Source organism: Podarcis melisellensis, assembly GCF_964234715.1.
Source record: "Podarcis melisellensis genome assembly, chromosome: 9".
Lineage (NCBI taxonomy): Eukaryota > Metazoa > Chordata > Lepidosauria > Squamata > Lacertidae > Podarcis > Podarcis melisellensis.
This window is the reverse complement of record NC_138541.1, coordinates 39870308-39884394: the sequence shown is the minus strand read 5'-3', so window position 1 is coordinate 39884394 and position 14087 is coordinate 39870308. Positions and strand designations below refer to the sequence as shown.

The 14087-nt window shown below is 42.7% G+C and overlaps 1 protein-coding gene across 1 annotated transcript in view; it reads left to right on the top strand.

Annotated features, from left to right (window-relative positions):
• Nucleotides 1-14087, top strand: part of DCHS2 (dachsous cadherin-related 2) — a 100061-nt gene that overhangs the window by 51879 nt on the left and 34095 nt on the right. The window contains exons 4-6 of the mRNA XM_081925870.1: nt 7275-7511; nt 10445-11464; nt 13308-13495. Coding sequence (XP_081781996.1) covers nt 7275-7511; nt 10445-11464; nt 13308-13495 — 1445 coding nt within the window. The remainder of the gene's footprint in view (nt 1-7274; nt 7512-10444; nt 11465-13307; nt 13496-14087) is intronic.

Below are 14087 nucleotides of genomic sequence, written 5' to 3'. Positions count from 1 at the left end.
TAATATTAAGTATGTTAATATCAAATGTTAAGCAGTAAGAACAAATGTCGGTAGTTTCCAGATTGGCATCTCCTTTTCAAAAATAGATACCTTTGACGACTCTCTGGAAACTGCAGTTGCTTCAGAATACAGGTAGCCAAGTGAGACTGGTGATTAGGAACACATCTCACCAATGTTCAAAGAATTTCACTGGAGAGTGGTTTTCTTCCAAACACAATTCAGAGTTTTGGTGCCTACCTTTAAAGCGTCACGTGACTCAGGGCTCAGTTACCTGAAGAGCAGCTGCTTCCACAACAGCCTACCTGTGAATTAGGATCACTGGTATATTCTTCAGAAGCTGTCTGGAGGGCTCCTTCTGTCTAAATTAAGTGGGTTATGATTGGAGGAGAGCCTTCTTGGTGGTGGCACCCTGTTTGTGGAATTCCTTCCCCAGGGAGGCTCTCTTCCTTTTGCCATCAGGTAAAACTTTTTTGATGCTTTCGGCCTTTAAAAATGTGATTATTTTAATTGCTGTTTAAGTTTTCAGTATTTTGTTTTCTATCATTTAATTGTTATGCAATCTGCCCTGGAATGACAGCATAAGTAAAGGTAAAGGTACCCCTGCCCGTACGGGCCAGTCTTGCCAGACTCTGGGGTTGTGCGCCCATCTCACTTAAGAGGCCAGGGGCCAGCGCTGTCCGGAGACACTTCCGGGTCACGTGGCCAGCGTGACATCACTGCTCTGGCGAGCCAGAGCCGCACACGGAAACGCCGTTTACCTTCCCGCTGGTAAGCGGTCCCTATTCATCTACTTGCACCCGGAGGTGCTTTCGAACTGCTAGGTTGGCAGGCGCTGGGACCGAGCAGCGGGAGCGACCCCGCCGCAGGGATTCGAACCACCGACCTTTCGATCGGCAAGTCCTAGGCGCTGAGGCTTTAACCCACAGCGCCACCTGCGTCCCTCCTAGAATGACAGCATACATTATTTTAAATAAATAAGTGAACACATAAAGTAGCCAGTTCAAGGAATGTTTCACATAGAGGCCAATGACTCCTGAGATAGGTGGAAGGAAAAGCATTTGACCTTTCGTATAGAAACTGCTGGGATTGATCAATACAGTGGTACCTTGAGTTACAAACGCCTCAGGTTACAAACTCTTTAGGTTTCAAACTCCGCTAACCTGGAAGAGTTACCTTGAGTTGAGAACTTTGCCCCAGGATGAGAATGGAAATCGTGTGCCGGCGGCCGATCGGCAGCAAGAGGCCCCATTAGAGAAAGTATGCCTCTAGTTAAGAACAGTTTCAGGTTAAGAACGGACCTCCAGAACGAATTAAGTTCGTAACCAGAGGTACCACTGTATATCAATTACTACAAATGTGTGAGATGATTTAATATTTTGATGTACATATTCCATTCCTTTATGATTAAATTTGGACATCATGCCAAACCATGATATGAGCTTCCAACTATAGAGGCTTAGTACCACTTGTCTACTTTAAATTTGTGTCTACACAGCACTCCAACCACTTGACTTGGTAGCCTACAGAGTTGGAACATTGTCTGTATATAGGAATAACAAAAGTGTTTTTGTTGAGTCAGGCTATTGGTCCATCTATCTAGCCCAGTATTGTCTAGTCAGGCAGCAGCTCCTCAGCGTCTCAGAGACATTTCCCATCACTTGTTACCTGTGCCTTTTAGTAGGAATGCCAGGGATTGAACCCAGTACATTTGGTGTACAGTGGTACCTTGGGTTACAGACGCTTCAGGTTACAGACGTTTAAGGTTACAGATTCCACTAACCCAGAAATAGTACCTTGAGTTAAGAACTTTGCTTTAGGATGAGAACAGAAATCGTGCAGCTAAAGTGGTACCTCAGGTTAAGAATGGTTTCTGTTTAAGAACGGACCTCCAGAACAAATTAAGTTTTTAACACAAGGTACCACTATACAAAGCATCTACATGATTGCTAATCTGTGGATCCCCTTGGTCTGCCAGTTCAGACATCAGTCAAACGATAGTTAACACATACCATAATTTACCAACTGAGAACTCCTATTTATGGTGTGCAAACCAATATGCTAATAGGTAGATGAGCTTCCTTAACCATGAGTTTGGCTTGTTGTCCGAACGGAACTATCTTACTGGGTTGTGTCTACCATAAGAAAGAGAGGTAAAGCAGGATTTTCGTAACATTCAAAAACACAAAAAGCTTCTGTCCAGCCTTTTTCTATGTGTTGCTGTGGTTACCATCAGGAAAAGCGGCCTTAGTCAATCCAGTGCATAAGGTCATAAAGGTAACAGGCAGCAAAAAATCCAGTAAACCAAGATAAGCTGCCCTTCCAGTGATGTACAACATAAAATATACAATCAGTAATTAAAGCATTAATAAATTGCAACGCTAAAAAACAGTACAGCAAAGCAGCATAATAACAGAACTGGATTAAAGGCTTTGTGCATCGCTGACTCATGTTTCTCAAGAGACTGAAGTTTTTGTACTTAATTCTTAGTTCATAGATCAGACAAATAGGCAGGTTGGAGAAAAATTCATTCTGAATAGGTCACTGGAAATGAGCATTGACCTGCCTGAGTGTTAAGTTGCTTCAGCTGCCAGATTTGAAGGTGAGTTTGGGTGACGAACTGTGCATACCTTTTTAGCCATCTGCCTGCTGTCTGAGTTGGCTGTCAAATCGTATTAGTTGGAAGCCATCTGGGTATAGTTAATCTATATTTTTTCCTCTTAATGGCTTATTTTTTCAAAAACACACACACAACCCCCCCCCCCCAACAACACTCTCAGTGCAGGTTTGCACTACTGCAGGTGATTACTAATTGAAAGAGTCTAGAAATCTGGAAAATTATACCTTTAAATGGTTAGAAGTAAACCAGTCCATTTGAACGATCTACTTCATTCTACCTGCTGCTGTTGACTACTAACAAATGCATACTTCACACATGCTTTAGTTACCTGTAGTTAAAGAGCTGTGTATCAGAAATGTTAAATAAATTGCCAGAACAAGCAAGTCAACCAATTAGAAGCTGCAGGCAGATGGCCACTGTTTTGCACCATGCAGCTGATTGAAAGCAAATCCCGAATGCCCAGAATGCAATGCTACATGATGCAGGGTGGTGGGCAGAGCAGGCACAGATGAATTTGAGGTTTGCAGTAAGTTTGGTTTCCAGCCAGCCACAGGGCTGCTGGCCAGAGGATGCTGTAAATTAGTTTCTTCTGGAACAGCAAGAATGGTAAAAATGAATCAAAGTTCTACACAAGGGGTGGGGATCTGGTGGGTGGGCTGGATCGCTAATCTGCCTTCCCTGTGAGCCAGCTGAGAGTCTCACCCACCAGTCAAGCACCTGAAGAATCTTCCCCAGTTATGGTTTGGGTGTACCTCATAGTTTATTCTTGGTTTCTGTACCAGAAAGGAACTGATGAGTCGCCTGCTCAGAACTAAGGTGATCTGTGCCCTTCACTGTATTAATTGCTGGTGGCAAAGTAGAAGCCATCTGTCAGCTTGCTTCATGCTGGGAAATGTGGGCTGTGGTTTCTGCATTTACTCAAAGGTCAGGTTACCAGTACTTAACTTAGTATAGCAATCAGCATGTTACTTACCTGGAGGTAAGCGGATTTGTATCCAGGTAAATGCAAGCCTATGCCTAACAAAGGCTACAGGTAATTCCGTTGATTCGCTCTAATCCACCCTACAGTTTGAACCAGAAAGAAGCACACCGGGGGCTGTGCATGTACCATAACGTAAAATCTCATTTTCTGTTCAGCAGGTGCTGCAAAAATAATAATATACTGTATGCACTGAGAGTAATCCTATTATTAGTATAGGGTTTCTCTGATTACTTGCAGCTGAATATGAAATATAAGTTTCCCATTCTGAGTGAAAGATCTATGTAGATCTTGTTTAACAGATCTAATTCCTTCAATATTATACGCTCAAGAAAACCCCTCACCTTCAAACATCCTCATGAACAAGACAAATGTGCTCAGTAGCACCAATGTGCAAATGGAGCTATTTATATGCCACAGCTTTCTCCTTACCTTCAGAATGGAAGGTACTGTTCTGCTACTGAAGTGAATGTGGAAGTCTCAGTAGAGCAGGGTGTGCCACGCTTTGGTTCATGGGCCACAAGTGGTCTGTGAGCTTCATTGAGGTGGTTCACTGTCTGTGGATTTGTAGTTGAAGATGGGAGGCAGCACATCCATTGCATTCAATAGACTGATTTTAGTTGCTCATATTATCTATTTTATTGTATTGCTGTTCGAATTCCATGGAGTACAATGAAATGCAATATATAAGAAATAAAAGAAGTAATACAAATTCAATAAAAAAACCATACAGCATCTGACGCAGCGCGTTACTATTGTTGCTGCAGCAGGCAGAAAAATAGTTAAGTGCTCCACCAAGATGCTCAGCAATTTTCAAGTGGTCGATGGGGTGGGGAGAGGGGAACCTTAGGAACCAGGGCAGCAGAAGATCTCTGAGATTCCCTTATAAAATGAGTGGCAGAAGCAGCAAAGGCTGTAGGTGTTGAGGTCACATCTTGGCAGGAGCAAGAGAGCCATTGGGCACACCTGCGCCTTAGCTGACATGCCTCTTCCATGGTTTAGTAGACTAGATACAGATTGACACAAATACACTAGCAGTATGTGTACTGTAGTGTCCACTACAGTTTTGGATGGTGCACTAGGTGAAAGAATCAATTGAAGCCAAACTGGGTAGTATTACCTACTGGTTGGGGGTACCATATTGGGGGTGGGATGTTATCCTCAAAGTGCAAAGTCCCTCTTCAGCTTACCTTCCCTTTGTTGCACATGCCGCCCAGGGGTTTTTCTGCTACTCTCCAAGGCATGGAAAAGCAAAGGTAGCCGTGTTTTTTACTCCATCTCTGCTGAATTACTGCAGTGTTTTTTCACGCTGGGTAAACAATATTTGCTGTTTTCTGTGTTTGCTATAAAACACACACACACACACTTAAAGTGATCAAGAGGCAGTTTGTTTTTGTAGTGGTCTGGCAGTGTAAAATGGAAATTTTGTGAACTGCACCTTTTGGTTGTCTGTAAGTATTTATCTGCTTCATCTGTTTTCCATTCTCCTCCTTAACGCTTTATCCCAAATTAGTCATTCAGCTGATTAAACAATTCTACATTGTTAAGTCAGATCTTGTTATTCACCATTCTTCCTACTCCTGTCTGAAATGCTGGAACTGCTGTCAGTCAGTATAGAAAATACTGATGGTCTGACTGCATGAGGCATATGAAGTGGTTTTGATCTCCAGCGAGTACATATAGGGTGGCTTCCTCCTCCTCCTCCTCCTCCTCCTCCTCCTCCTCCTCCTCCTCCTCCTCTTCCTCTTCATCACACCTGATCCTTCATGGAATTTCCATGCCTTCTATTGCCCTACATTCTCTGTTGAAAAGCTGTGCTTTGCTATTGGAGAGAAGCACTTGTGAGCATCTTGCCTCCTTGAGTTGCACTAAACTTTAATAAATGAAGTCATTGGTCCTGTGCCTCAGTCTATAACAGATGAGAATTAAAGGTAATAGGTTGGTTCCAGAAGTGCCCTTTCAGATGTTGAAGGCATCTCCCACTCATAGATGAGCTGCTTGCGCAAGTAGATCCTAGCTGAAATATGTTCTTCCACTTGCACATTCCCTTGCACAGACAGAAGTGTGAGAACTTGCCTATTCTAGCACAGGGTGAACTCTTAGGCAAGTGTTAGCAGAACAGCACTAACACGGTATCTTCTGCAGTAATGCTCAAAACAGAAGAAATAGCGTATTAGTTTGAACCGTATTAAGTGAAAAACACGCGCAAGAGCGTTTGGCTAGAAAACACACCACCTAGAATCAAACATATGTGTATGATTATGTTTTAAACAAAATGAGACAGATATTGGATATCCTGAAGAAAAAGTAAAGTGCTTTTTATGTGCTTGTGGTCTTAAGTACATAGGAAGAGCCCGCTGGATTGGGCCAATGGCCCATCTAGTCCAACATCCTGTTCTCATAGTGGCCAATCAGATGCCTGCGGGAAACCCACAAACAGGATTCAAGCACAAGAACACTCTGCCTTCCTGTGGTTTCCACCAACTTGGCATTAACCCCCCCCCCCCGAAGTTTATTCCTTTTGGTATCTGTGTGAGTGGTATGATACTGAAGTGCAGTTGATAGTCCTGATTATGAAAACGGGTGAAATCTAGGTTTTTAATAACAACTTTATCACTTAATGGACTGTAACGAAACAAACAAACATGGATTCTCTAAAATTAATTTGTGTTTTTTTCCATCTGAGGGAATGCATGGAATGAGGGCCATTCATGTGACCCTGTGGATGGATAGAGTAAAAGGTAAAAAGGACCCCTGGACGGTTAAGTCCAGTCAAAGGTGACTATGGGGTTGCAACACTCATCTTGCTTTCAGATCACAAGGAAGCTGGTGTTTGTTCACAGACAGCTTTCTGGGTCATGTGGCCAGCATGACTAAACCACTTCTGGTGCAACAGAACACCTTGGTGGAATAAAAAAGGAATAAAAAGCTGTACCTATTTATCTACTGGCATGTTTCCAACCGCTGGGTTGGCAGGAGTGGGACAGAGCAACGGGAGCTCACCCCGTTGCGGGGATTCGAACCGCCAACCTTCTGATTGGCAAGCCCAAGAGGCTCAGTGGTTTAGACTACAGCACCACCCTTGTCCCATGGATAGGGTATTGGAAAATGGAGGAAGTGGATTTAAATCACTGCTCACATATCCAAAATGGAAATAATGGCAAGGCTTCTTTGGAAGGGCAAAGAAGCTGAAGGCTGCATTGCAGATTCTTTTATGGTTAGGAGGCTTGGAAGAAACTGGACAATTGTTAAAGACATGAGCAAGTAGGCAGAGCTAGATTTGATTGCCTTCTTCTAGGCCAGGATGGAGAACCCATTTTCAGTGGGTTGGGCAAGAGGCCAAAGTGTGCAGAGCAGTGAATGTAAAATTTACTCCGTAGGCTTGTTTCTACATTCAAACACCCCACACTAGCCTGATGCTTGAACTCAGGAACCATTGTGCGAAATTTGGTCATACTATCCAAGAGGTGTCCAAATCCACAGCAAACAGAAACTGTGTTCCAAAATATATAAATGATATAGGTGAACTTTCGTTTTTCTACTCTTGCAGTGGTGCTGTTGACACATTTTTATTTTTAAGTACACATCAGTTCTGTGGCTAACACTTCTGAACTTCAGAAATGACAGGGAGAGATAATTTTCTTGTCCCATTTGTTCACCTTTTCTTCTTCTTTACAGGAATTGTCTACCTGATAGCATCTCTCAGTAACGTGGAACATACCAGTGTGCTGTTGGCTGTTTCTGCCCGGGATGGAGGCGGCCTTGGTTCCACTGTTAATGCAGTTGTGACTGTGAAGATCCTGCAGACGGCTGTGGCTCCTGCTGTTTTTGAGAGATCACGTTACACTTTTTCCATCCCCGAAGATGCCCCTGAAGGAAGTGCTGTCGGAACAGTGAAAGCAAGGGAGCCCTTGAGTAAGTGGCCTTGGAAGACATTCAGACAGATTCCAGCGCCCCCTGATTTGTTACAGGCTACAGACATATGCAGCCAATATTGTGTTAAGTGTTCTTTTTATTCTTTCAGTGGAGAAAAGCACACAACTAAATGTGAAACTAGGTTTTGAATTAGTGTAATAGTAAGAAACTAATGAGACACGAGTCTGTGTCTCTGTGGGTTAAACCACAGAGCCTAGGGCTTGCTGATCAGAAGGTCGGCGGTTCGAATCCCCACGGTGGGGTGAGCTCCCATTGCTTGGTCCCTGCTCCTGCCAACCTAGCAGTTTGAAAGCACATCAAAGTGCAAGTAGATAAATAGGTACTACTCTGACGGGAAGGTAAACAGCATTTCTATGCGCTGCTCTGGTTCACCAGAAGCGGCTTAGTCATGCTGGCCACATGACCCGGAAGCTGTATGCCGGCTTCCTCGTCCAATAAAGCAAGATGAGCGCCGCAACCCCAGAGTTGGCCATGACTGGACCTAATGGTCAGGGGTCCCTTTACCTTTAAGAAACTAGTGCATTTCCCCACATCTGAGTGTTTCCTTGTGGTTTCTTGGGAGATGATATTAAAAGAGATATAAACAAACACGTATACATACATACAGTATGTTTAAAAAATAAGTACTCCCATTATAACAGTTAAACTTTACAAGGTACACTGGGCTCATTGATTGTTTCCTCACCCGCACGCATGGAGAGTCATGCAGCCATATTGCTAGGTCGAGATGGGGAGGCTCACAGGCCCCCTTCCTCCATGCTTCCTAATGTGCTGTTATGCTGTATGTGTGCATGGTTTAGGAGGGGAGGGAAGGAGGCTTTATTGGAATCCTCAATGTGTGAGCTCTGTAACTAGCATGCAAAATGTGCCCTATGTGTGTATTCCTTAATGGACTAGGAGAAATTGTGGTAGTGAAAAATGAGTACTGCTTATATGTAGGCAAAGTTGCTTGAAACAATTAGTGTTCAAATACTAGCGGTTGGCACTGTGGTCTAAGATATTGAAATTATTGGATGTGTTTTAAATTGTTTTTGTTTTGTTAATTCAATGTTTTAGTGTTAGTGTTATGTAGTGTCTTTGTTTTTGTATTGTATTGTATTGTATTGTTTAATTCTTTTTCTTTCTTTTGTAGTCTCTAATTTGTTAATAATTTTTTTTTTAAAAAAACAAACCACAGAACCTAGGGCTTGCCAATCAGAAGGTCAGCAGTTCGAATCCCTGCAATGGGATGAGCACCTGTTGCTCACTCCCTGCTCCTGCCAACCTAGTAGTTCGAAAGCACGTCAAAGTGCAAGTAGATAAATAGGCACAGCTCCAGCGGAAAGGTAAACGGTGTTTCCGTGCACTGCTCTGGTTCACCAGAAGTGGCTTAGTCATGCTGGCCACATGACCTGGAAGCTGTATGCTGGCTCCCTCGGCCAATAAAGCAAGATGAGCACTGCTACCCCAGAGTCATTCTCAACTGGACCTAACAGTCAGGGGTCCCTTTACCTTTTATGGCATATATGAAAATTGGGGGAAATGAGTCTGAATGTTTAAAGGAATTTCTGTCACAAAACAGCTGCAGTCACACATAACACTAAGCTGCAGTTCGTTCAGTAAACAATAAGTTGCCTCACAGATGAGCACACAAAATCATGCCTTGCTTTTCCAAAGCTCAGTTAGTTTTCTTTCTGTTCCTGCCTCATGTCTTTGTGGCTTGGCAATCAACTGGACCAGGATGTCCAAACAAACCATGATGAAGCAAGGCTGTTTTCCAACAAAACACAAAACTATAGTTAAAAAATTCCATGTTTGATAAGCCAAAAAACAAACCGTGGGTTTGTGCTATGGTTTAATGCCAGAAAACAAACTATGGTTAGTCTGCTGGGCTGGGTCAACACTTTCAAACAAACCTGGATCAGACTCCCCAATCCGGAACCTTCCAGATGCTTTGGACTATAACTACTATCATCACAGGTCAGTGGTCAGGGTTGATGGGAGTTGTAGTCTAAAACACCAGGTTGGCAAAGACTGAGCTGCTAAACGGCGGCTTAGTGTTATGTTCAAACAAGCCTGTTAAAACTGAATTGAATAGTTGAGCTGAAATAGCTTTTAGCAATAAATTTGTGGGTATTTAAGGTGCCATGGGACTCCTGTTCTTTTTTAAGCAGCTTGAACACTATATATATTGAGAAGCACAGTGAGAGACTAAAGATGCATTTGTGGCTTCACATATTCTGCCATTCTCTACATAAGCAAACGCCTTAATTACTTAATACATTGCAACACTTACAGGATGTAGCCTGGCAGTGGCCTAGGAAGGTTTAATACTGACTCTCCATGGTTTCCTGGGAAAAGTCAATTTCCCTAGACTTTGAGAGCCTCTCCTTCCCCCACTCCGTGCGTGCTTTCTATATGTTACAGCTTCCTGGTTTGTGCAGTGGGTTGAGGTTTTGACCCTTAGTTCTCACAACAGTTATACTAGAGTCTTAAAATTAGGCTATACTGGAATGTTTATGTGTCTGCTTAGAGTGGAATTCTTCTGTTCAACCTGACCTAGTTGGAAAGAGTTCCTGTATAATTTTAAATGTGAGAAATGATATTTATTTCTTCATAAAATTTAATCACACCTATGGGGTGAAAATACAGATCTCGTAAATGGGCTTACTGCGTGCCTTTAAGTTGGTCTGCACAGCATCCATTTTTTTCTATTACACCCTAGAGATTACAGCAAAAAAGAAAGAAAGAAAACGCAAAAACTTAGGAAACAAACATCCAGAGAGGCGTTTAAACTGTTCAACTCACTTAGCACTGCTGTGCCATACATTTCTCAAATGCTCTAGAGCATATTCAGCTAAGTGGATCTTCTAACAAATTGGATGCCTCTTCTTTGACACGGGGGTGTGTTTTGTTTTTAATCTTCTTTACAGATTTATTGGAAACGGTTTCCTACAGAATTTCCTCCGGTGATCCCTACGGAAGGTTTTCCATTGACCCTCAGTATGGAATCATCCGCACTAAGAAGCAGCTCGACCATGAAGCCCATGATCACACCCTTCTCACAGTGCAGTCACAGTTGGGAAGCTCCCCTGTCTACAGCAGCGCCCAGGTCAACATAACCGTGATTGACGTCAATGACAACCCTCCAGTGTTTGTGTCGGAATCTGACCAGATTAATATATCGCGAAGCACGGTGCCTGGCGCAGCTCTTTACATCGCTCATGCGGAGGACAAAGACAGTGGGCTCAATGGCGCAGTCCGGTACGCCATTGTAAGCAATCAATCAAGTATTTTTACCATTGATCCCGTTCTCGGGGTACTGTACCTTGCCAGAACTTTGGATAGTGATAAACAGCATGAACACACGGTGGTGCACATTGCAGCAGAAGATCATGGAAGTCCTCCCTTGAGTTCTCTGTTGATCCTACGAGTGGTAATCGATGAGCATAAGGGATGCCCTACATTGACTTTTGAAAATTTGGTGTATCAGGTGGAAGTCAGTGAAGCAGCACCCATAGGTGTCAGAATTCTGCAAATCCAAGCCCGGGAGTTAGATCCCCAGCGCACCCCTGGGAATGTTGTGTACTCCTTGGAGCATAACATGGATTCTGCTTCATTTAGAATTGATCCAGAAGCAGGTGTGATCTACCTACGGAATCCTTTAGATTATGAACTTACACAAATGCATAGTTTTAGAGCCTTTGTTACTAGCACAGCAGATAAGTCAGGGCAGAATGCAAGTACATCAGTGATAGTTAATGTAATGGATGAAAATGACAATTCTCCCGTGTTTTTGCGTGATGCCTATTTTTTTGACGTGGAGGAGAGTTCGTTAGCCCAAGGTGTGGTTGGCACAATAGCCGCAGTTGACAAGGACTCTGGAAGAAATGCACAGCTCTCCTATTTCCTCTTATCAGATGGAAAATATTTCAAAATCAATTCCAATACAGGTAATATGTTTTAATAATCTTTCCCTGTTCTCCTTGCGGGATGTTAAGCTTTCTGCTAAACTAGAGTGTTTGTCCTGTCACTCTCTCTCTCTGTGTGTGTGTGTGTGTGTGTGTGTGTGTGTGAACAAATATAATTTGCATGTCCAAATTCAGGGTGAAAACAGTGAGACATAACAGGCAGGCAAAAGAGAGAACAACTGAATTCTCTCCACTGGTGGATCTAGCTTCTGCATACACTCAAAACTCATGATAGGCTTTGAAAAGTGAATTGTCAGTATATTAAAAAGTCAGAAATGTAAATAATATTACCTGCAGGTCACTTAGTAGTATTCTTTCTTTCTTTCTTTCTTTCTTTCTTTCTTTCTTTCTTTCTTTCTTTCTTTCTTTCTTTCTTTCTTTCTTTTACCTTTGAGCTATTATTGAGCAGTGATCAGCAGCTCAAAGGAACGAGCATGGTACTGCTGATGCCATCACAAGTATCTGTGAAAACTGCTAGCAAAGATGGTTACAGATCACTGTCAGGGACAACACTCAAACCCTTGCAAAAGTGCAAAGTTGGATGGCAAGCAGTTCCACCATTCCACACATACATTACATATGGTCTGAGCAGATGACTTCCAGGACAGATGCTGGTCAGACTTACCAGTCTGATACCTCCATACTTTTTTCATGCCCATCTTAAAACATTTTCTTAAAATGTTTGCAATCTTCCATTTGTATCTTCCCAGGCCTGCCCTGGGACCTGCCTACATCTTTCTCTTCCTAATACTATCCCATCCTTACCATACCTGACATCTCTTCTCCTTTAACTGATCCACTGGCTTTCAGTTTGTTGTGTTGCTATCAACTGACTTTCCATTGTTCTTCCTGGTGAAGGATCTACCCTGATCTCAATTTATACCTACTGCTTGCTCCCTTCCACTGTACTATATCTGTAGCTGGAACTCTTGCGGCTTTGGACACAATTCAAGGACATTGGTGTGAAAATGTCTAATAATTTTGTATCACAACTCTATGTGAAATGTAGGATTAGCATTTGAGGAGGTGAAGGTCGCTGGATGAATCGAATGCCAAAACCCAGGATAAACAAAGACAGGTATTTTAACAAGATAAAATGAAACGTTGAAAATCAATCAGAAGGGTTTGTGTAATAAAAAGTCAGGCACGAGTGACAGAGCTAGCTGGCGGGAGAGGCCTTGTACTACACAGATGTGGAATCTGAGACTACTCTCCACTGCTTGCCGTCTGGAAAACGAGGAAAGCAGAATGGCTAATATAGCTGGGTTTAGAGAGATAGTGTGAGATCAAAGAAATACAGCACAGTTCCATAGGAATGGATTTCTTACGAAGCACCCAAAATCCTGCGATAAAGAAGGCCAGCTGGTCGTGGTAAGGGGCTGCAAGCCTGCAGAATATCCTCTGCCCCTACAGCAAAGGGAAGAAAATGCTTGCTGGTCCCCCCAAAGGGTCTGTGATGAGAAGTCCCTGGTATATGATGTCTCGTCCAGCTGGCTAACAACTAAAATAATTTTCGCTCTTTTCTGCTGGCTGGAAGAAGGAAATATTTTGGCTTCTTTAGTGCAGCCATCTGGCTTTAAAGTTAGCTGTTTCTGTGTGAAGTGGAGTCACTTGGAGTCCAGCGAAGTTATAATGACCCCAGGGTACACAAATATATGCTGAGTGACAGGATCTCTCTTGGCTTTCTATAGTATGCAGTGTGCATATCAAGTGACTGACGTGGTTAAGGCAGAGTGTGCTGTAAAGCGTGCACAGCTTATTAAACCCTGTTATATGCAGCCCATAATCCTCTTTTTTATCACTGTTTCTCCCCCCCCCCCACCAGGTGAAATTATAAACTGGGTTGCATTAGACTATGAACAGCAGGCCCACCACTACCTGATTGCTCTGGTGACTGACCACGGGGTCCCGCAACATAATGCCACAATAACAGTCTATATCTCTGTTACCGATCTCAATGACAACCACCCATGCTTCCCGCAGCTTCTGTCTGGAGCAGAGCTACATGTCAAGGTTTGAACAGATCGAAATCCCTTTCTTATCCATGTGTAAATTGAAGAAGCACCTTTGTGTCGCATATGAATGCTATTAATGTGTGACAGAATGTGAAAGAGTTGTTTTTAAATGAAACGCATGTTCCAACCAGTGTAGGTGTTAAATTTGCGTTTTACAGACCAATGTAAGCAAAAAAAGGCCTTTTAAACCTCATAGTGTCTTTACTGCAGCACATAATAATTTTTTAAAAATTTGTTTTGAGCACCATCTTGTGGTTAGAATATGGGGAAACAGCTGAAAAGCACAGTTGGCACATAATCAGGGCAAGCATGATTCTAATATATCAAACTATTGAGGTAAAAACAAAAAAAATTCCTTCCAGTAGCACCTTAAAGACCAACTAAGTTAGTTCTTGGTATGAGCTTTCGTGTGCATGCACACTTCTTCAGATACCTACTGGAAGGAATTTTTTTTGTTTTGACTATGGCAGACCAACACGGCTACCTATCTGTATTGAGGTAAAATCTGTTTAAACTTAATTTTCAGTTTACTGTAGCTTACATTTGCTGCATATGCTACTAGCCCATAGACATGTTGGTTCTATGCAGCT